The sequence below is a fragment of the Ranitomeya variabilis genome, chromosome 3 (assembly GCF_051348905.1).
Source record: "Ranitomeya variabilis isolate aRanVar5 chromosome 3, aRanVar5.hap1, whole genome shotgun sequence".
NCBI lineage: Eukaryota > Metazoa > Chordata > Amphibia > Anura > Dendrobatidae > Ranitomeya > Ranitomeya variabilis.
Genome location: NC_135234.1, coordinates 771904107 through 771927804, shown reverse-complemented (window position 1 = coordinate 771927804; position 23698 = coordinate 771904107). Strand labels below are relative to the sequence as shown.

Below are 23698 nucleotides of genomic sequence, written 5' to 3'. Positions count from 1 at the left end.
CAGTCTATTCCCCCATAACAGTTGGAAGAACAAACTGTAGACCTGAGTCCAGAGAGATTCCGGCAAGATGCACACACTGCCCAGATAAATCAGTAAAGGGAGCAGGTAAGTTTTGATCAGGTTTACCCTTTCCCTTAGGGTCAAAGACCAACCCTTCCATTGGTTCACCTTCTGAGTGGCGATCTCTAGCCTGCTGTCCCAATTTTGTTTGGGGTAATCCCCCTGGCCAAATTCGATGCCAAGGATTTTTGCAGAGATTTTGGGTCCTGGAAGGGTGTCCGGGAGATCAAAACCAGGATCTCCTCCTCCCAGCCAGAGACTCTCACACTTATCCCGGTTGATCTTGGACCCGGATGCCTCCGAGTAGCGATCTACCTCTGACATCAGCCACCCTGCCTCCTCGTGAGAGGAAACAAACACAGTGACATCATCGGCATACGCCACCACCCTCAGAGTGGCCTCCGGTGCTGCCCGGTCCATCCCGATCCCGGCCAATGGTCCACGCTCCACCCTCCTAACAAGAGGGTCAATCGCAAACACGTACAGCAGCGGGCTCAAGGGACAACCCTGGCGAACACCGGACCCAACCTCAAAAGAGCTGCCAATCCAACCATTCACAAGCAGGAAACTCTCTGCCCCACTGTACAAGGTCTTAAGCCAATCAACAAACCCCCCCGGCAGGCCATATCTCAGAAGGACGGACCAGAGGTACTCGTGATTAACCCGATCAAACGCTTTTGCCTGGTCCAGTGACAGCATGTACCCCTTCCAGTGACCAGCCCTACCATGCTCCACTGCCTCCCGGACACAGAGCACAGCACTAAATGTGCTGCGGCCTGGAACAGAGCAATGCTGGGCCTCCGAAAGGAGTCGGGGTGCAAATTTCACCAGCCGATTAAACAGCACCTTTGCCAGAATAATAATAATAATAATAATAATAATTTTATTTATATAGCGCCAACATATTCCGCAGCGCTTTACAACTTATAGAGGGGACTTATACAGACAACAGACATTACAGCATAACAGAAATCACAGTTCAAAACAGATACCAGGAGGAATGAGGGCCCTGCTCGCAAGCTTACAATCTATGAGGAAAAGGGGAGACACAAGAGGTGGATGGTAACAATTGCTTTAGTTATTTGGACCAGCCATAGTGTAAGGCTCGGGTGTTCATGTAAAGCTGCATGAACCAGTTAACTGCCTAAGTATGTAACAGTACAGACACAGAGGCTGCCCAGAACCTTCCTGTCTGCATTGAGAAGCGCTATGGGACGCCAATTCTCAATGCAAGATGGGTCCTTACCCTTTGACAAGATGATCAGAGCAGACCTCCTCATTGACTTCGGCAGAGTGCCCGAGGAAAGACACTCATTGAATACCTCAGTCAAGAGGGGAACCAAAACGTCCTTAAAGGTCTTATAGAATTCAGATGTTAAGCCATCTGGACCAGGCGATTTTTTTTGGGCAAGCCCTTCAATCGCCAACAGAACTTCCTCTTCCCTGATCATTTCTGTCAAACTGTCAAGAGAGGGGTCTACCCCTGGTTCGGGGATGGCTTCAGCCAGGAAAGCCGACATCTCATCCCAATCAAGATCCCTCTTCCCCAAGAGGTGCAAGTAGAAGGATCTGACAACCTCCAGGATCCCTGATCTGGATCGCCTCAGGGACCCCGTAGTGTCGACCAGTCCTGTAACTACTTTACTATTCACTGACATCTTGCAGTTTCTGTAAGGGTTGGGCGAGCGGTACTTCCCATAATCCCTCTCAAAAACCAAAGATGCGTGTCTATCGTACTGACACCTCATAAGCAAAGATTTCACTCTGGAGATCTCCTCGCGGCTACCTCCAGTTGAGACAAGATGTTCGAGTTTCCTCCTCAGACCCTGATACAGGTGGTACCTGCTCAGATTCCTGAGGCTCGAGAGCTGGCGGAAGAATCTCGCCACCCTTTCCTTGAACATCTCCCACCACTCTGACTTACTACTACAAAGATCCAGTAAGGGTACCTGGCTCTGAAGAAAATCCTCAAAGGACTGTCTTATCTCCGCTTCTTCCAAGAGAGACGAATTGAGCCTCCAAAAGCCTCTTCCCATCCGGAGGGTCTCTGTAACATTCAGAGAAAACAAAATTAAACAGTGGTCGGAGAACTCCACCTCAACAACAGACACTGCTGAAGAGACAGCTTCCTCCTTTAAATAAAACCTATCTATTCTGGACCTACATTTACCTCTATGATAGGTGAACCCCTCGTGGCCTGGGGTGTGCCGAATGTGGACATCCACCAGGCGAGCCTCACTAGCTATACTATTAAGGGCGACGCTATCATAAGTCAGCTTGTCTCTGGAACCTCCTCTATCTCGGGGCCTCGTGACAGCATTGAAGTCCCCTCCAAAGACAACCTGCCGACTTGTAAAAAGGTAGGGCCTGATCCTCATAAAGAGACACTTCCGGTCCCACTTAGATTGGGGACCATAGATGTTGATGAGCCGGAGCTCTTGTCCCTTCATGAGGACATCTAAGATCAGGCACCTCCCCATTTCTAACTCAATAACCCATTGGCATTCCACCGGTGCGGTAAAAAGGACCGCCACTCCGCTATATGGCTCGGCCGCAAGAGACCAATAGGAGGGCCCGAGTCTCCACTCCCTCTTAGCTTTAAACACATCTGCCATGTTTGGCAGCCTGGTCTCTTGCAAAAAGAAAATGTCAGCTTCAATCCGGCTGAGAAAATCAAAGGCCGCAAATCTAGCTGTATTTGACTTCATGCTGGCGACATTAATGGACGCCAGCGTCAACGGAGTGGGTTCCGCCATCATTGGTGATTGAGTTAGATGGCTTTCTTTTTCCCACTACCCTTATCCTCTGCCTCAGAGGAGGAATCCTTCCCCCTCTTTAATGACAATGAGGTATCCATTCCCATGTGTTTTTTATTTTTATCGTCCTCGTCTCCGGACTCTGGGCCAGTCCCTCCCTCCAAGGATCTTACATTCCCCGAAGAAGGAGACTCAGCGTCCCCTGTGAGCCCCGCCGAAGCCAGAACCTCACCCTCAGCTTCCTCCTCAGAGGAAGAGATGTTTTCAAGGGCTTGGAACCGGTTAGAAAGACCAACCAGAGGGGAGTCGGTTTTTCCTTCCTTAGGTACCTTGGTCAGAGCGGGAGAAGATTTTTTATCTCCCTTCTTTCTCTTCTTTTTGGTGCCGAGCTTACGCTTGTCCTCTAGCCACTGCCTATTATCCTCATCCATACTTTCATAATGGGAGGACTCTGAGGCAGTGGCACTTTCCTCCCTGTGGATCCTCCTGACCTCCTCATCCAACTCATCATCCCTTAGGGCCTCAGCAGCAAGACTGGCGTCCAGGACAGGAGCCGCCCCAGTAGCCCGAGGCTCGCCCAGCTCCCTATCCTGTCTGCGCTTGTCTAGACGCCTTAGCTGGGCAGGCGTCTTTTTATTGCTTTTCTTCCTTGGCCCCTCAGCTCCCTCACCCCTGCTAGTCCCTTCCCCAGCAGAATCAGCCTCACGGCTTTCTCCCACCGGGGTCACGACTGCGTTAGCGAAGGAGCGAGGACAACGGCTGAATGGGTGACCTAACTCACCACACAGGTGGCACCTAATCTCCACACAAGATGCAGCAAGATGGCCAATATCCCCACACAATGCACACTTCTGCACAGTGCAGTTTGCGCTGAAGTGTGTGGGGTCGCCGCACCTGTGACAGAGCTTCAGTTGCCCCTGGTAGAAGACCAGGATACGATCCCTACCCAGGAAGGCAGATGATAGTATGTGGGCAACCGTACCACCTGAACGCTTAAGTTTTACCATAAACGTCCAGGCCCCTGACCTGATACCAAACTCGTCACGGTTTTTCTTTGGCATTTCTACCACCTCTTCATACCGGCCAAGCCACATCATGATGTCGTAACAAGAAAGCGACTCGTTACAAGTCATCACGGTCACTTTTTTGACTTGGTTTTGGCGAGACACCACCTGAACGGTAAAGTCTCGCCAGCCAGGCTCATTTTTTGCCAACTCATAGTTCGACCAGAAGAGCTTAAGCCCCTCCAGCCGAACAAAGCTGACATCAAACTCAGGTGTGGAATAGGGATGTATCAAGGCATAGATGTCAATCGCCTTGAAGCCCATCCTCAGCAGGAGCTCCACAACTTTAGACCTTGGAGGACACGCATCACTGCCCCTCCACCGAAGATGGACCACATTCCTACGCACACTACCTGGCCCAGCTGTTGGGAGGGACCACACTGTATCCCCCCCTCTTTGCTCTCGGAAGGCCCCGAGGCCATGCCTCTCTATCCAGAAGGATAGATCAACCTCTCGACCCTCTACCATTAGTGATCTCTCTCCCTTCTTTAGAGCCTCCAGGAGACGCCGTTGCAACATGCCGTCCCCAGAGCCCGGAGACGAGGAGGATGCCCTATTTCCCCCGGAGGTGACAGTGGCAAAACTCCTGACAGGTGCTGCCACCACCAGGGGGGCAACCGGACCAGTGACCACATCCACACCCACAGCATCACCATTACCCACCTCCATAACCCCCTCACCCTCTACCAAACCAGCAACCACACCACTAGACAAAGACTTTTCCTCATCCATACCCACCACCACATTCACTCCTGCTGGACCAGTGACAACAGGGGGTGACACTTTGACCTCCACATCATCAGGCACAAGGGGCTGAGTCTCCTCCACAGAACTGGAGGCGACCTCACCCCTGGACTTACGTGTGCCCTCCGCATCATCAGATGATATTTTCCTTTGCTTTACTGCTGATACCAGGCGCCGCTGATCTTTCGCCACTGTGGGGCGCCGCTGATCCTTTATATCAGCATCTTGTTGACCAGCAGCGCCAACACAGAACAGGACTTTGGTGGGAGGACCGGAACGCCCAGCCCCGGTAACCCCCTCACACTGCCGCCGCTTCTCAACTAAGTGATCAGCGGCAACAGCATTCAGGGGCACCGAGGCTACCGGAGCTGCCCCTGACACCGGGCTGCTCCCCCCTCCCACTGGGGAGCACACCACAGTATCATGGCCAGATTTTTCGCCCGGGCCGCCCTCACTGTCCAGCCTCTCGGCTGATGCACCTGCTGCTACGTCCCCGCTACTACAAGCAGAGATGGAGCTCTGCGCCTCACTACTGTGCTTTGTAATCTCCCCGTGCCTTTGCACCGGATCCACAGCAAAACCCGGGCTGGGCTGGGCACTGGCGCTTATACAGCTTATACAGCAAGCTGACCCTGCAGCCGACTCAGGGGGTACAGGGAGGGGGGCATATACATAGCTTACCGCTTCCTGCAGCTTTGGCTTGGTGGTTTTCTTTGCCTTTTTCTTCTGGCCCCCAGGTGCCTCTTCTGGTAAATCATCACCAAGATGGAAGTTCTGAAGGCAAATTGGGTCTCCAGGAGCTTGATATCTGCCATTAGCGCCCCTCCCTGGCCGATGTCACTGTCCTCCCCAGAGCCAGCAGAACTGCGACGAGATGTCATTGTCGCCTGTCCAGCAGGGACCACGCTGCACGTGGCCTGTGAGTGACTAAGCAGGCTGCCAGGTGGGGCTTTCTGTTGGTCATCATCCTTCTCCTCATCATCATCATCATCATCCACCTGGCTCTCAGGCTGCAGCCCCATCTGCCTTTGCTCTCTGTTATCAGCCATTTCTCTGAATCGATCTTCATTAATAAGCTTTTCCTTAAACGGTCCACTTTTTTCTCTAATGATAGCTTTTCTGACTTCAAGCTCATTGATGTCAACTTTCAGTCTCCTTACCTCCGCCTGGAGCTGATTCTTCCTCAATTTGGAGGAACCTGCAGCTTTGTTGCTTGTGCAGCGCAGCTCCTCTCGGAGCCTCCTGATGGTCTTGCTTGCGTCTTCATACTCACGGAGGTGGCTCATGACTAGTGTTGAGCGATACCGTCCGATACTTGAAAGTATCGGTATCGGAAAGTATCGGCCGATACCGGCAAAGTATCGGATCTAATCCGATACCGATACCCGATACCAATACAAGTCAATGGGACTCAAGTATCGGACGGTATCCCTGAGGGTTTCCAGGGTCTGAAGGAGAGGAAACTCTCCTTCAGGCCCTGGGATCCATATTAATGTGTAAAATAAAGAATTAAAATAAAAAATATTGATATACTCACCTCTCCGACACAGCCTGCACCTTACCGAGGGAACCGGCAGCCTTCTTTGCTTAAAATGCGCGCGTTTACTGCCTTCCGTGACGTCACGGCTTGTGATTGGTCGCGTGCCGCCCATGTGACCGCGACGCGACCAATCACAACAAGCCGTGACGTAATTTTCAGGTCCTGAATGCCTAAAATTACGTCACGGCTTGTGATTGGTCGCGTCGTGGTCACATGGGCGGCACGCGACCAATCACAAGCCGTGACGTAATTTTCAAATCCTGAATGCCTAGAATTAGGCATTCAGGACCTGAAAATTACGTCACGACTTGTTGTGATTGGTCGCGTCGTGGTCACATGGGCGGCACGCGACCAATCACAAGCCGTGACATAATTTTCAAATCCTGAATGCCTAGAATTAGGCATTCAGGACCTGAAAATTACGTTACGGCTTGTTGTGATTGGTCGCGTCGCGGTCACATGGGCTTCACGCGACCAATCAGAAGCCGTGACATCACGGAAGGCAGTAAACGCGCGCATTTTAAGCAAAGAAGGCTGCCGGATCCCTCGGTAAGGTGCAGGCTGCGTCGGAGAGGTGAGTATATCAATATTTTTTATTTTAATTCTTTCTTTTACACATTGATATTAATCCCGATACCGATTCCCGATATCACAAAAGTATCGGATCTCGGTATCGGAATTCTGATACCCGCAAGTATCGGCCGATAACCGATACTTGCGGTATCGGAATGCTCAACACTACTCATGACCCGGGAGGCATAGGTGGACACAGACTCCTGGGGGCTCTGCAGCGCCCAACCCTCCTCAGTGAGGTCGGCCTCACCTCCGTGGCACTCAGCTTTCCTCTGGAAGGACCGCCATCTTGCACACTAGCAGGCTTCTCCTCCATGGAAGCCTTGCGGCTTCTCTGGGTCTCTGCAGACCTGGGGGGAGTAGGAGCCACATTGCTGCAACTCCAGGTGGAACGTCTCACCCCTGAATCCTCTGATGTGCAGGCTGGTTGCTGGTTCCTTCTGCCCCCCGCCAGCCTGGTCCGGGAAGCAGAGGCCTGGGACTTGGCTCCTTCACTCATCCCAGGAAACCCACTCCCTCCCTGGGTAAGAGAGAGAGCAGGTCCCCGGGTGGAGAGGTGGTGGTTCTCAGGAGCTCAGGAGCACACAGCAGGTTCAGTGGCGACCACACCCACAATCAACACAGTGAGCAGCAGCTGAGCTGCACTCACTACTCTGAAGATGCAGTCACTGTGTACAAGCATTACATTACTGATCCTGAGTTACACCCTGTATCAAACCCCAGAGCTGCACTCACTATTCTGCTGGTGCAGTCACTGTGTACATACATTACATTACTGATCCTGAGTTACCTCCTGTATTATACGCCAGAGCTGCACTCACTATTCTGCTGGTGGAGACACTGTGTACACACATTACATTACTGATCCTGAGTCACCTCCTGTATTATACTCCAGAGCTGCACTCACTATTCTGCTGGTGCAGTCACTGTGTACATACATTACATGTTGTGAATTTGCTTTTTGCTCCCTCTAGTGGTTACTAGTTTTTTGACTCTGGTTTTTCTGTCATTCCTTTTATCCGCACCTGGGTCGTTAGTTAGGGGTGTTGCTATATAAGCTCCCTGGACCTTCAGTTCAATGCCTGGCAACGTAGTTATCAGAGCTAGTCTGCTGTGCTCTTGTCTACTGATCCTGGTTCCAGTTATATCAGCTAAGTCTGCCTTTTGCTTTTTGCTATTTGTTTTGGTTTTGTATTTTTGTCCAGCTTGTTCCAAATCTGTATCCTGACCTTTGCTGGAAGCTCTAGGGGGCTGGTGTTCTCCCCCCGGACCGTTAGACGGTTCGGGGGTTCTTGAATTTCCAGTGTGGATTTTGATAGGGTTTTTGTTGACCATATAAGTTACCTTTCTTTATTCTGCTATCAGTAAGCGGGCCTCTCTGTGCTAAACCTGGTTCATTTCTGTGTTTGTCATTTCCTCTTACCTCACCGTCATTATTTGTGGGGGGCTTCTATCCAGCTTTGGGGTCCCCTTCTCTGGAGGCAAGAAAGGTCTTTGTTTTCCTCTACTAGGGGTAGCTAGATTCTCCGGCTGGCGCGTGTCATCTAGAATCAACGTAGGAATGATCCCCGGCTACTTCTAGTGTTGGCGTTAGGAGTAGATATATGGTCAACCCAGTTACCACTGCCCTATGAGCTGGATTTTTGTATTCTGCAGACTTCCACGTTCCTCTGAGACCCTCGCCATTGGGGTCATAACAGTTTGCCAGGCCAATATTAAATGTTTAATGCATTGCAGAAGAGGGATTATAAGAAAGAAGATTCTGAGTTTTTTTTTTTTTCTTCTTCCCCTTTACCTCAGAGTGGCTATGCTTGCTGCAGACATGAATGTCCAGACCTTGATTACAAGTGTGGACCAGCTGGCTACTCGTGTGCAGGGCATACAAGACTATGTTATCAGAAATCCTAGGTCAGAACCTAAAATACCGATTCCTGAACTGTTTTCCGGAGACAGGTTTAAGTTTAGGAATTTCGTGAATAATTGTAAATTGTTTTTGTCACTGAGACCCTGTTCATCTGGAGATTCTGCTCAGCAAGTAAAAATTGTTATTTCGTTCTTACGGGGCGACCCTCAGGATTGGGCTTTTTCGCTGGCGCCAGGAGATCCGGCATTGGCTGATCTTGATGCGTTTTTTCTGGCGCTCGGTTTACTTTATGAGGAACCCAATCTTGAGATTCAGGCAGAAAAGGCCTTGCTGGCTATGTCTCAGGGGCAGGACGAGGCTGAAGTGTATTGCCAAAAATTTCGGAAATGGTCCGTGCTGACACATTGGAACGAGTGTGCACTGGCCGCTAATTTTAGAAATGGCCTTTCTGAAGCCATTAAGAATGTTATGGTGGGTTTTCCCATTCCCACAGGTCTGAATGATACTATGGCACTGGCTATTCAAATTGACCGGCGGTTGCGGGAGCGCAAAACCGCAAATTCCCTCATGGTGTTGTCTGAACAGACACCTAATTCGGTGCAATGTGATAGAAAAACCGCAAATTCCCTCATGGTGTTGTCTGAACAGACACCTGATTTAATGCAATGTGATAGAATCCTGACTAGAAATGAGCGGAAAATTCATAGACGCCGGAATGGCTTGTGCTACTACTGTGGTGATTCTACACATGTTATCTCAGCATGCTCTAAACGTATAGCTAAGGTTGTTAGTCCTGTCACCGTTGGTAATTTGCAACCTAAATTTATTCTGTCTGTAACTTTGATTTGCTCACTGTCATCTTATCCTGTCATGGCGTTTGTAGATTCAGGTGCTGCCCTGAGTCTCATGGATCTCTCATTTGCTAAGCGCTGTGGTTTTACTCTTGAACCATTAGAAAATCCTATTCCTCTTAGGGGTATTGATGCTACACCATTGGCAGCAAATAAACCGCAGTATTGGACACAGGTTACCATGTGCATGACTCCTGAACACCGCGAGGTGATACGTTTCCTGGTTTTACATAAAATGCATGATTTGGTTGTTTTAGGGCTGCCATGGTTACAGACCCATAATCCAGTCCTGGACTGGAAGGCTATGTCAGTCTCAAGTTGGGGCTGTCGTGGTATTCATGGGGATTCCCTGCCTGTGTCTATTGCTTCTTCTACGCCTTCGGAAGTTCCGGAGTATTTGTCTGATTATCAGGATGTTTTCAGTGAGTCTGAGTCCAGTGCACTGCCTCCTCATAGGGACTGTGACTGTGCTATAGATTTGATCCCAGGCAGTAAATTTCCTAAGGGAAGACTGTTTAATCTGTCGGTACCTGAACATACCGCTATGCGTTCATATATCAAGGAGTCTCTGGAGAAAGGACATATTCGTCCGTCTTCTTCCCCTCTTGGTGCGGGATTCTTTTTTGTGGCAAAAAAGGACGGATCTTTGAGACCTTGTATTGATTATCGGCTTTTAAATAAGATCACTGTCAAATTTCAGTATCCTTTACCGCTGTTGTCTGACTTGTTTGCCCGGATTAAGGGTGCCAAGTGGTTCACCAAGATAGACCTTCGTGGTGCGTACAACCTTGTGCGCATTAAGCAAGGTGATGAATGGAAAACCGCATTCAATACGCCCGAAGGTCATTTTGAGTACTTGGTGATGCCTTTTGGGCTCTCCAATGCGCCTTCAGTTTTTCAGTCCTTTATGCATGACATTTTCCGGAAGTATCTGGATAAATTTTTGATTGTTTATCTGGATGATATTTTGGTTTTTTCTGATAATTGGGATTCGCATGTGGAGCAGGTCAGGTTGGTCTTTAAAATTTTGCGTGAAAATTCTTTGTTTGTCAAGGGCTCAAAGTGTCTCTTTGGTGTACAGAAGGTTCCCTTTTTGGGGTTCATTTTTTCCCCTTCTGCTGTGGAGATGGACCCAGTCAAGGTCCGAGCTATTCTTGATTGGACTCAGCCCTCGTCAGTTAAGAGTCTTCAGAAGTTCTTGGGCTTCGCTAACTTCTACCATCGTTTTATCGCTAATTTTTCTAGCATTGTGAAACCTTTGACGGATATGACCAAGAAGGGCTCCGATGTAGCTAACTGGGCTCCTGCTGCCGTGGAGGCTTTCCAGGAGTTGAAACGCCGGTTTACTTCGGCGCCTGTTTTGTGCCAGCCTGACGTCTCACTTCCCTTTCAGGTTGAGGTGGATGCTTCGGAGATTGGGGCAGGGGCCGTTTTGTCGCAGAGAGGCCCTGGTTGCTCTGTTATGAAACCTTGTGCCTTTTTCTCTAGGAAGTTTTCGCCTGCCGAGCGAAATTATGATGTGGGCAATCGGGAGTTGTTGGCCATGAAATGGGCATTTGAGGAGTGGCGTCATTGGCTCGAGGGTGCTAAGCATCGTGTGGTGGTCTTGACTGATCACAAAAATCTGATGTATCTCGAGTCTGCTAAACGCCTTAATCCGAGACAGGCCCGCTGGTCATTGTTTTTCTCCCGCTTTGATTTTGTTGTCTCGTATTTACCAGGTTCAAAGAATGTGAAGGCCGATGCTCTTTCTAGGAGCTTTGTGCCTGATGCTCCTGGAGTCGCTGATCCTGTTGGTATTCTTAAAGATGGAGTTATCTTGTCAGCTATTTCTCCGGATCTGCGACGTGTGTTGCAGAGATTTCAGGCTGATAGGCCTGAGTCTTGTCCACCTGACAGACTGTTTGTCCCGGATAAGTGGACCAGCAGAGTCATTTCCGAGGTTCATTCCTCGGTGTTGGCAGGTCACCCGGGAATTTTTGGCACCAGAGATCTGGTGGCCAGGTCCTTTTGGTGGCCTTCCTTGTCAAGGGATGTGCGGTCATTTGTGCAGTCCTGTGGGACTTGTGCTCGAGCTAAGCCTTGCTGTTCTCGTGCCAGCGGTTTGCTCTTGCCCTTGCCTGTCCCGAAGAGACCTTGGACACATATCTCCATGGATTTCATTTCTGATCTTCCGCTATCTCAGGGCATGTCCGTTATCTGGGTGATATGTGATCGCTTCTCCAAGATGGTCCATTTGGTTCCTTTGCCTAAGCTGCCTTCCTCTTCCGATCTGGTTCCTGTGTTTTTCCAGAACGTGGTTCGTTTGCACGGCATCCCTGAGAATATTGTGTCAGACAGAGGATCCCAGTTCGTTTCCAGGTTCTGGCGATCCTTTTGTAGTAGGATGGGCATTGATTTGTCGTTTTCGTCTGCTTTCCATCCTCAGACTAATGGACAGACGGAGCGAACCAATCAGACTTTGGAGGCTTATTTGAGGTGTTTTGTCTCTGCTGATCAGGACGATTGGGTGACATTCTTGCCATTGGCTGAGTTTGCCCTTAATAATCGGGCTAGTTCCGCCACCTTGGTTTCGCCTTTTTTCTGCAACTCTGGCTTCCATCCTCGCTTTTCTTCGGGTCATGTGGAGCCTTCTGACTGTCCTGGGGTGGATTCTGTGGTGGATAGGTTGCAGCAGATCTGGAATCATGTGGTGGACAACTTGAAGTTGTCACAGGAGAAGGCTCAGCGCTTTGCCAACCGCCGCCGCGGTGTGGGTCCCCGACTACGCATTGGGGATTTGGTATGGCTTTCTTCCCGCTTTGTTCCTATGAAGGTCTCCTCTCCCAAATTTAAACCTCGTTTTATTGGGCCTTACAAGATATTGGAAATCCTTAATCCTGTATCTTTTCGTCTGGATCTTCCTGTGTCGTTTGCTATTCACAATGTATTTCATAGGTCCTTGTTGCGGCGGTACATTGTGCCTGTAGTTCCTTCTGCTGAGCCTCCTGCTCCGGTGTTGGTTGAGGGCGAGTTGGAGTACGTGGTGGAGAAGATCTTGGATTCTCGCCTCTCCAGGCGGAGGCTTCAGTACCTGGTCAAGTGGAAGGGCTATGGTCAGGAGGATAATTCCTGGGTGGTCGCCTCTGATGTTCATGCGGCCGATTTAGTTCGTGCCTTTCATGCCGCTCATCCTGATCGCCCTGGTGGTCGTGGTGAGGGTTCGGTGACCCCTCACTAAGGGGGGGTACTGTTGTGAATTTGCTTTTTGCTCCCTCTAGTGGTTACTAGTTTTTTGACTCTGGTTTTTCTGTCATTCCTTTTATCCGCACCTGGGTCGTTAGTTAGGGGTGTTGCTATATAAGCTCCCTGGACCTTCAGTTCAATGCCTGGCAACGTAGTTATCAGAGCTAGTCTGCTGTGCTCTTGTTTACTGATCCTGGTTCCAGTTATATCAGCTAAGTCTGCCTTTTGCTTTTTGCTATTTGTTTTGGTTTTGTATTTTTGTCCAGCTTGTTCCAAATCTGTATCCTGACCTTTGCTGGAAGCTCTAGGGGGCTGGTGTTCTCCCCCCGGACCGTTAGACGGTTCGGGGGTTCTTGAATTTCCAGTGTGGATTTTGATAGGGTTTTTGTTGACCATATAAGTTACCTTTCTTTATTCTGCTATCAGTAAGCGGGCCTCTCTGTGCTAAACCTGGTTCATTTCTGTGTTTGTCATTTCCTCTTACCTCACCGTCATTATTTGTGGGGGGCTTCTATCCAGCTTTGGGGTCCCCTTCTCTGGAGGCAAGAAAGGTCTTTGTTTTCCTCTACTAGGGGTAGCTAGATTCTCCGGCTGGCGCGTGTCATCTAGAATCAACGTAGGAATGATCCCCGGCTACTTCTAGTGTTGGCGTTAGGAGTAGATATATGGTCAACCCAGTTACCACTGCCCTATGAGCTGGATTTTTGTATTCTGCAGACTTCCACGTTCCTCTGAGACCCTCGCCATTGGGGTCATAACATTACATTACTGATCCTGAGTTACATCCTGTATTATACCCCAGAGCTGCACTCACTATTCTGCTGGTGTAATCACTGTGTACATACATTACATTACTGATCCTGAGTTACATCCGTTATTATACCCCAGAGCTGCACTCACTATTCTGCTGGTGCAGTCACTGGGCACATACATTACATTACTGATCCTGAGTTACATCCTGTATTATATTCCAGAGCTGTACTCTGTATTCTGCTGGTGCAGTCACTGTGCACATTCATTACATTACAGATCCTGAGTTACCTCCTATATTATTCTCCAGAGCCGCACTCACTATTCTGCTGGTGCAGTCACTGTGTACATACATTACATTACTGATCCTGAATTACACCCTGTATCAAACCCCAGAGCTGCACTCACTATTCTGCTGGTGCAGTCACTGTGTACGTACATTACATTACTGATCCTGAGTTACCTCCTGTATTATACTCCAGAGCTGCACTCACAATTCTGCTGGTGCAGTCACTGTGTACATACCTTACATTACTGATCCTGAGTTCCATCCTGTATTAAACCCCAGAGCTGCACTCACTATTCTGCTGGTGCAGTCACTGTGCACATTCATTACTGTTATGGTTCTCAATGGCAAGAGAACATAGCCCAGCAAACATAAGTACTAGCTCTTGGAAGGATGGAAACTAAACTGACCATGAACTAAACCTGCCGCACAACTAACAGTAGCCGGGTAGCGTTGCCTACGTTTTTTATCCCTAGACGCCCAGCGCCGGCCGGAGGACTAACTAATCCTGGCAGAGGAAAATATAGTCCTGGCTCACCTCTAGAGAAATTTCCCCGATAGGCAGACAGAGGCCCCCACATATATTGGCGGTGATTTTAGATGAAATGACAAACGTAGTATGAAAATAGGTTTAGCAAAATTGAGGTCCGCTTACTAGATAGCAGGAAGACAGAAAGGGCACTTTCATGGTCAGCTGAAAACCCTATCAAAATACCATCCTGAAATTACTTTAAGACTCTAGTATTAACTCATAACATCAGAGTGGCAATTTCAGATCACAAGAGCTTTCCAGACACAGAAACGAAACTACAGCTGTGAACTGGAACAAAATGCAAAAACAAACGAGGACTAAAGTCCAACTTAGCTGGGAGTTGTCTAGCAGCAGGAACATGCACAGAAAGGCTTCTGATTACAATGTTGACCGGCATGGAAGTGACAGAGGAGCAAGGTTAAATAGCGACTCCCAAATCCTGATGGAAACAGGTGAACAGAGGGGATGATGCACACCAGTTCAATTCCACCAGTGGCCACCGGGGGAGCCCAAAATCCAATTTCACAACAGTACCCCCCCCTCAAGGAGGGGGCACCGAACCCTCACCAGAACCACCAGGGCGATCAGGATGAGCCCTATGAAAGGCACGGACCAGATCGGAGGCATGAACATCAGAGGCAGTCACCCAAGAATTATCCTCCTGACCGTATCCCTTCCATTTGACCAGATACTGGAGTTTCCGTCTGGAAACACGGGAGTCCAAGATTTTTTCCACAACGTACTCCAACTCGCCCTCAACCAACACCGGAGCAAGAGGCTCAACGGAAGGCACAACCGGTACCTCATACCTGCGCAACAATGACCGATGAAAAACATTATGAATAGAAAAAGATGCAGGGAGGTCCAAACGGAAGGACACAGGGTTAAGAATCTCCAATATCTTGTACGGGCCGATGAACCGAGGCTTAAACTTAGGAGAAGAAACCCTCATAGGGACAAAACGAGAAGACAACCACACCAAGTCCCCAACACAAAGCCGAGGACCAACCCGACGCCGGCGGTTGGCAAAAAGCTGAGTCTTCTCCTGGGACAACTTCAAATTGTCCACTACCTGCCCCCAAATCTGATGCAACCTCTCCACCACAGCATCCACTCCAGGACAATCCGAAGATTCCACCTGACCAGAAGAAAATCGAGGATGAAACCCCGAATTACAGAAAAAAGGAGACACCAAGGTGGCAGAGCTGGCCCGATTATTGAGGGCAAACTCCGCTAAAGGCAAAAAAGCAACCCAATCATCCTGATCTGCGGACACAAAACACCTCAAATATGTCTCCAAGGTCTGATTCGTCCGCTCGGTCTGGCCATTAGTCTGAGGATGGAAAGCAGACGAGAAAGACAAATCTATGCCCATCCTAGCACAGAATGCTCGCCAAAATCTAGACACGAACTGGGTTCCTCTGTCAGAAACGATATTCTCCGGAATACCATGCAAACGGACCAATCCATAAGACTCAAAGCGGCGCCAGAGTCGACATAGGCATCCGCGGTAATAGATGATAAAGAACAAATCAGGGTCACAGATAGAATAAACTTAGACTGTAAAGTGCCAATTGAAACAGACTTATCAAGCTTCTTAGTACGCTTAGAGCATGCTGATATAACATGAGTTGAATCACCGCAATAGAAGCACAACCCATTTTTTCGTCTTAAATTCTGCCGTTCACTTCTGGACAGAATTCTATCACATTGCATATTCTCTGGCGTCTTCTCAGTAGACACCGCCAAATGGTGCACAGGTTTGCGCTCCCGCAGACGCCTATCGATCTGGATAGCCATTGTCATGGACTCATTCAGACCCGCAGGCACAGGGAACCCCACCATAACATCCTTAATGGCATCAGAGAGACCCTCTCTGAAATTCGCCGCCAGGGCGCACTCATTCCACTGAGTAAGCACAGCCCATTTACGGAATTTCTGGCAGTATATTTCAGCTTCGTCTTGCCCCTGAGATAGGGACATCAAGGCCTTTTCCGCCTGAAGCTCTAACTGAGGTTCCTCATAAAGCAACCCCAAGGCCAGAAAAAACGCATCCACATTGAGCAACGCAGGATCCCCTGGAGCCAATGCAAAAGCCCAATCCTGAGGGTCGCCCCGGAGCAAGGAAATCACAATCCTGACCTGCTGAGCAGGATCTCCAGCAGAGCGAGATTTCAGGGACAAAAACAACTTGCAATTATTTTTAAAATTTTGAAAGCAAGATCTATTCCCCGAGAAAAATTCAGGCAAAGGAATTCTAGGTTCAGATATAGGAACATGAACAACAAAATCTTGTAAATTTTGAACTTTCGTGGTGAGATTATTCAAACCTGCAGCTAAACTCTGAATATCCATTTTAAACAGGTGAACACAGAGCCATTCCAGGATTAGAAGGAGAGAGAGAGAGAGAAAGGCTGCAATATAGGCAGACTTGCAAGAGATTCAATTACAAGCACACTCAGAACTGAAGGGAAGGGGAGAAAAAAAAAAAAAAAAAAATCTTCAGCAGACTTCTCTTTTCTCTCCTTTCTCTGTCAATTAATTTAACCCTTTTTGGCCGGTCAAACTGTTATGGTTCTCAATGGCAAGAGAACATAGCCCAGCAAACATAAGTACTAGCTCTTGGAAGGATGGAAACTAAACTGACCATGAACTAAACCTGCCGCACAACTAACAGTAGCCGGGTAGCGTTGCCTACGTTTTTTATCCCTGGACGCCCAGCGCCGGCCGGAGGACTAACTAATCCTGGCAGAGGAAAATATAGTCCTGGCTCACCTCTAGAGAAATTTCCCCGATAGGCAGACAGAGGCCCCCACATATATTGGCGGTGATTTTAGATGAAATGACAAACGTAGTATGAAAATAGGTTTAGCAAAATTGAGGTCCGCTTACTAGATAGCAGGAAGACAGAAAGGGCACTTTCATGGTCAGCTGAAAACCCTATCAAAATACCATCCTGAAATTACTTTAAGACTCTAGTATTAACTCATAACATCAGAGTGGCAATTTCAGATCACAAGAGCTTTCCAGACACAGAAACAAAACTACAGCTGTGAACTGGAACAAAATGCAAAAACAAATGAGGACTAAAGTCCAACTTAGCTGGGAGTTGTCTAGCAGCAGGAACATGCACAGAAAGGCTTCTGATTACAATGTTGACCGGCATGGAAGTGACAGAGGAGCAAGGTTAAATAGCGACTCCCAAATCCTGATGGAAACAGGTGAACAGAGGGGATGATGCACACCAGTTCAATTCCACCAGTGGCCACCGGGGGAGCCCAAAATCCAATTTCACAACACATTACATTACAGATCCTGAGTTACCTCCTATATTATTCTCCAGAGCCGCACTCACTATTCTGCTGGTGCAGTCACTGTGTACATACATTACATTACTGATCCTGAATTACACCCTGTATCAAACCCCAGAGCTGCACTCACTATTCTGCTGGTGCAGTCACTGTGTACGTACATTACATTACTGATCCTGAGTTACCTCCTGTATTATACTCCAGAGCTGCACTCACTATTCTGCTGGTGCAGTCACTGTGTACATACCTTACATTACTGATCCGGAGTTACATCCTGTATTAAACCCCAGAGCTGCACTCACTATTCTGCTGGTGCAGTCACTGTGTACATACATTACATTACTGACCCTGAGTTACATCCTGTATTATACCCCAGAGCTGCACTCACTATTCTGCTGGTGCAGTCACTGTGTACATACATTACATTACTGACCCTGAGTTACATCCTGTATTATACCCCAGAGCTGCACTCACTATTCTGCTGGTACAGTCACTGTGTACATACATTACATTACTGATCCTGAGTTACGTCCTGTATTATACCCCAGAGCTGCACTCACTATTCTGCTGGTGCAGTCACTGTGTACATACATTACATTACTGACCCTGAGTTACATCCTGTATTATACCCCAGAGCTGCACTCACTATTCTGCTGGTACAGTCACTGTGTACATACATTACATTACTGATCCTGAGTTACGTCCTGTATTATACCCCAGAGCTGCACTCACTATTCTGCTGGTGCAGTCACTGTGTACATACATTACATTACTGATCCTGAGTTACATCCTGTATTATACCCCAGAGCTGCACTCACTATTCTGCTGGTGCAGTCACTGTGTACATACATTACATTACTGATCCTGAGTTACCTCCTGTATTATACTCCAGAGCTGCACTCACTATTCTGCTGGTGCAGTCATAGTGTACATACATTACATTTCTGATCCTGAGTTATATCCTGTATTATACCCCAGAGCTGCACTCACTCTTCTGCTGGTGCAGTCACTGTGTACATACATTACATTACTGATCCTGAGTTACCTCCTGTATTATACCCCAGAGCTGCACTCACTATTCTGCTGGTGCAGTCAGTGTGTACATACATTACATTTCTGATCCTGCAGCATGTCACTTTTTTCAGCACTTTTTATCTCATGGAAAGCAATGAGCAATTGCAAAAACTCACAAAAAAATGCAGGTATCATGTTTTGCTGCGTTTTTAGTAGAAAAAATCAGGTACAGCAGGATGTGAAACCCATGTATTTTGTGATTTTTCCAAGTTTAAACCATAATGTCTTGGTCTCCTGAGAATGTCAATTAGGATTAGTACAGTTTAAATAAATTACTGAAATGTGTAAAGTAACCATTGGCTGACCAAGGTGCGAAATTGAACAATACCTGACCAACTCAAGGGCTGACCAAAGTGTGAAAGTAAACTGTGTCCTACAAACTCAATGTTCTGTCAATGTCTTAGGTAAACTATCCCTGACCAATTCACCTCGCCCCGCTATTACATTTGTAATTCTGCATTTTTTCATGAACTCAACTCATGTGAAGTTTATTATTCAGAATAGTCACTATTTTTTCAGACACAAAAATCTTTTTCTACTAAATAATTTGATCAAATTGCTCTTTTTTTCCAAAATGGTTTTATGGTTTCACATATATCTTGAGCCAACATCTTGCATTGTTCTTGCTTTTGCTGTGGAAGGAAGGCTGAACTTTGGAATCCTCAAAAATGCTGTAAAAAATGTATCTATTCTGGATGAATGTGTTTCACCAATGAATAAAAAATCTAAGCGGCAATTGAAATCCACAAAAATGTCTCTACCTCTGAATTGAATGGTTTGGCTCCTTGTTTTGCATGAATGGTGGTAAATTAGATGGACGGGTCCACACCGGGGTATTTGGATGACTACACCTTGGCTCAGGTGTCTGATCTGTGACACTTACCTTGTATACATTGATTCCCATAGTTGGGAAAGGTATTAAGCAATTAGGAGGATTCCGAGTGATTATAAGATTCTTTCTATACCGAGTCTGGAGAATTTTGATTGCCGCTGTTTGGATTTTTTCTTTTACCCTCTGGACAGAAGTCTTCCCGTTTTCTTACACATCTATTTATACGTCCCTCTTAATAAGCCGGAGGGTTATTAATTGTGGTTACAAACCTCTCTGGAATTATTACTCCATATGTTGACATTTTGTAGCATCTGAGTCTCCTATAATGGCTTTCACAGTGTTTCTGTTGTTGTTTGTGGTAATAAAAAGTATGAGACCCCCTCAGGGATTAATCAAATAAAATGTAATGCTCTTCAAATGAACTAATAGGAAACAAATTACATAATCAGATAATGATTTTTTTAGTAACTATACACAATACCTGTTTATTAAAAAAAAATACTTTAAATTTGTCTGAAAAGTGGAGAAATATGAGAAAAAAAATTATACTAGTCAAGTGGCTGAGAATCTTACAACCTCCACCAGGAAAAGTTACATTAGTCAGGTGAGGCAATAGGCCTATTCTATAGTAATGAGTTTTAGGCCACTTAAAACTGTGGGTATTAGGAATTAATAGAATTCTCCTGGCTAATGCATTCCAGAGAATTGGTGCAGCTCTTGAGAAGTCTTGGAGATGGGAGTGGGAGGATCAATAGAGGAATGGAGGGCACGGGATGGATGATAGGCAGAGATGGGTAGGAGATGTAGGGGATGCAGAACTGTGGATAGCTTTGTGGGTGAGAATTATAATTGTATATTGCTCTCTGTAGTGGATGGGCGACCTGTGCAATTGTAACACCCCAGGTAACCGGTTGTTACAGTGGCATTGCTTTTCTCACGGGGAGAGTGACGTCATGCATGGAAGCGAGGAAGGATCCCTTTAACAGGTATTCAGCACATACAACACCGTTCTGACTCCAGGCCAGAAGGGGGAGCTCTACACCCGACTGCAGGGGAGCTGCTCTCTCTGGTTGGGAGGAGGAGTCAGTTGCTAGGCAGTTGGAGAGGGACAGTTGGAGAGAGGAGAGCGAGGAGTAAGAAACGAAAGCTAAGGCCGTGCAGATGAGTGATTCTGCAGCTCCTGGGAAGGAAAAAGAGAGCAGAGCAACTTGTAAAGAGACTGAAAGGAGGAAGGCGCAAAGGCGAAGTGAAGAGCTGGAGAGAGAAGTCGTGACTGAACTTCCTCCACGCTGAGTGCATATATCGGTAGCCAGAAGACCAAAGTTGTGGGGGTAACTTCATGCCCCATGGCAGAAACCAGCAGACACTAGATTTCAAGTTACCTGTCCACCATTAACACACGAGGACACAGCGGATAGAGCCCAGGTAGTGATAGAGATCCTGTAAAAAGGCTTGAGTTACCTGTCATACCGGTTAGTGTTCTACTCAAAAGGGGGACAGAGGGAGAATGTGAGGACCTTGTGTGAGGCCTAAGGCAGCAAGGGACTACACCACAGTGCTAGAGGGAAGGTTTCCAACCCCACATAGAAAGAGGGACACCAGATTCGCTTCCAAGCCAGCCAGACCATACCAGCACCTGTGATCCAGTACCCTGGACTGTGGCTGCCTGAACCCTTCAGTAAAGAGGTAAAGACACAGCAACCCTGTGTCCTCCATTTCTTTCTACACCACTTACCACCTGTCCCTAATACACCGGGAGCCCTTGGGACTCAGCTACACCTTTGGAAGCCATACCATCCCTGCTGCCATAACATCACCCCTGCGGACCCCTTTAAGCAGCGTTGGTCATCCCTGACCGAATACCATAAGTGGCGTCACAAACTTTTATTATTCAACTAACCCCTTTAATGACCTTTCCTTTTACATGGGCGCCCAGGGCCACAAACCAGGTCGCCGCTGCCAAGACATCCCTTTAAGTACCGGACCCGGTACCGAGTACCCCACGGTCCTGGGTGTTAGGGCTGGCGGAATGCACCGAGCTAATTGAGAGATTTTATTTGGTGCGTTCGCAGCCCGGGGTCCACCGTGCAGGAGAGGACCTGCTGCTGGCAAATGGCGGCCCTTTATGGCGGTAGAAGCGAACTCTGTTACTTCACAGAGACGCTGTGCCAGATCTCACTCTGACCCTCGGTGGCTTTTGAGCCCGCGCCTGAGGACGCCCCAAGTCAGCAGCTGAGACCTTGGCAACTAAGAAACACGGAACCCTGTGGACTTCACTGGAGTATCCAGCAACTGCCGAGCTGATGGCAGTGTGTGGCAACACAAACATACAATCTCCTCACCGGAGGAGCCGGTATTCTAGGGGCTTATTTCAGCCGGGGCCCTAAATCCACGCACACAATCTCCTCGCCAGAGGTGCTGGCATTCTAGGGGCTTATTTCAGCCGAGTCCCTGAACACACATAAATGTGACCACACTGGCGCATGCACATAACTGATTACTAGCGCATGACCCTGCGGTCATGAGAGCCTTAAATAGCTGCAGCAAGTACAGGACCTTCCTAGAAGGACCAATGAGAGGCTGCTACAGAGCCTGAGCACCTTCAGGACCTTCCTGAAGGAGCCAATGGATTTAGCTGCAGTATCTGAACATGTGCCCCTCAATCTCCACTGAGAGATCTTACTCTGGGCATGCTCAGAACGAGAAAAGCAGGACTTAGTCCCAGAAGCGTCTGCTCGACGCTGCCCAGCACTGGCTTCTATGGCAGAAGCTGGAAAAACACTAGTAACTCTTTGTACAGAGTCAGACTGAGCGAGACGCTGGGACCGACGTCTCCGCTGAGCAGGCTCCACTGCGGCAGGAGAAGAATGGGAAACCGCAGCAGAGATGGCCCGAGATACCCCCTGTGCAGAGGCGGGAACTCGACCCCTAACACTGGGTTCCATTTTGGCATCACAAACAGGATGGACTGATCTAGCAAATGGTCCAAAGAAAGATCACAGCGCTCCATCCAGGTGTAATGGTAAAACGAAAGGTAGCCTTATTATGCCATAAAAGAAGCAACGTTTCGACCTAAAATAGGTCTTTATCAAGCATTTGCTTGATAAAGACCTATTTTAGGTCGAAACGTTGCTTCTTTTATGGCATAATAAAGCTACCTTTCGTTTTACCATTACACCTGGATGGAGCGCTGTGATCTTTCTTTGGAGTATCTGCTTGTCCTGGAAGGTTCCCTGGGCTGTACACGGGCGCCCCAACAAGTGAGTGCTGTCAGCCAATCTCTTTTTTTCTGATCTAGCAAATGGGTCCTGTGCGCCTATTAGACTGTGCTTTATTGAGAAACTAGAGAGACTTAATTAAATTGTGTACCAGAGACTTTAAAGGGTTTCTAAATCATCGACATAACTGCGTCACACAGTGCGCGCAAAAGAATTTTACAAAATTGCTGCCAAAAAACTGCCCTCATTACAGTGCCACACGGCGTGCGGGAAGCAGAGGAGGCATGCCATCATGGGTGGCACCCAGAAGAAAGAGCACAAAGTGAAGCTCTGGCAATCATTCTTTCATGTACATGGATCAGTCGTTCTGGTCTCTTTGCAGAAAAGAGCCCCAAAGCATGATGTTGCCACCCCCATGCTTCACAGTAGGTATGGTGTTCTTTGGATACAACTAAGCATTCTGTTTCCTCCAAACACAATGAGTTTTGTTTCTACCAAACAGTTCTACTTTGGTTTCATCAGACCATATGGCATTCTTCCAATACTCTTCTGGATAATCTAAATGCTCTCTATCAAACTTCAGATGGGCCCGGACATGTACTGGCTTAAGCAGGGGGACACTTCTGGCACTGCAGGATCTAAGTCCCTGGCGGCGTAATGTGTTACTGATGGTAATTTTTGTTATGGAGGTCCCAGCTCTATGCAGGTCATTCACTAGGTCCCCCCATGTTGTTCTGGGATTTTTTTCTCAACGTTCTTCTGATCATTTTGACCTCAGGGGGTGACATCTTGCGTGGAGCCCCAGATCGAAAAGATTATCAGTGGTCTTGTATGTCTTCCATTTTCTTATCATTGCTCCCACAGTTGATTTCATCACACTGAGCTGCTTGCCTATTCCAGATTCAGTCTTCCCCGCCTGGGCTACAATGTTGTTTCTGGCATCTTTCGACAGCTCTTTGGTCTTCACCATAGTGGAGTTTGGAGTGTGACTGTTTGAGGTTGTGGACAGATATGTTTT

At 47.9% G+C, this 23698-nt stretch overlaps 1 protein-coding gene across 1 annotated transcript in view; it reads right to left on the bottom strand.

Annotated features, from left to right (window-relative positions):
• The window catches only part of LOC143817836 (olfactory receptor 6N1-like), a 39540-nt gene extending 20006 nt beyond the window's left edge, over positions 1 to 19534 (bottom strand). Inside the window, exon 1 of the mRNA XM_077299300.1 lies at positions 19514 to 19534. Within this exon, the coding sequence (XP_077155415.1) occupies positions 19514 to 19534 (21 nt within the window). The remainder of the gene's footprint in view (positions 1 to 19513) is intronic.
• Between the last annotated feature and the right edge of the window lie 4164 nt (positions 19535 to 23698).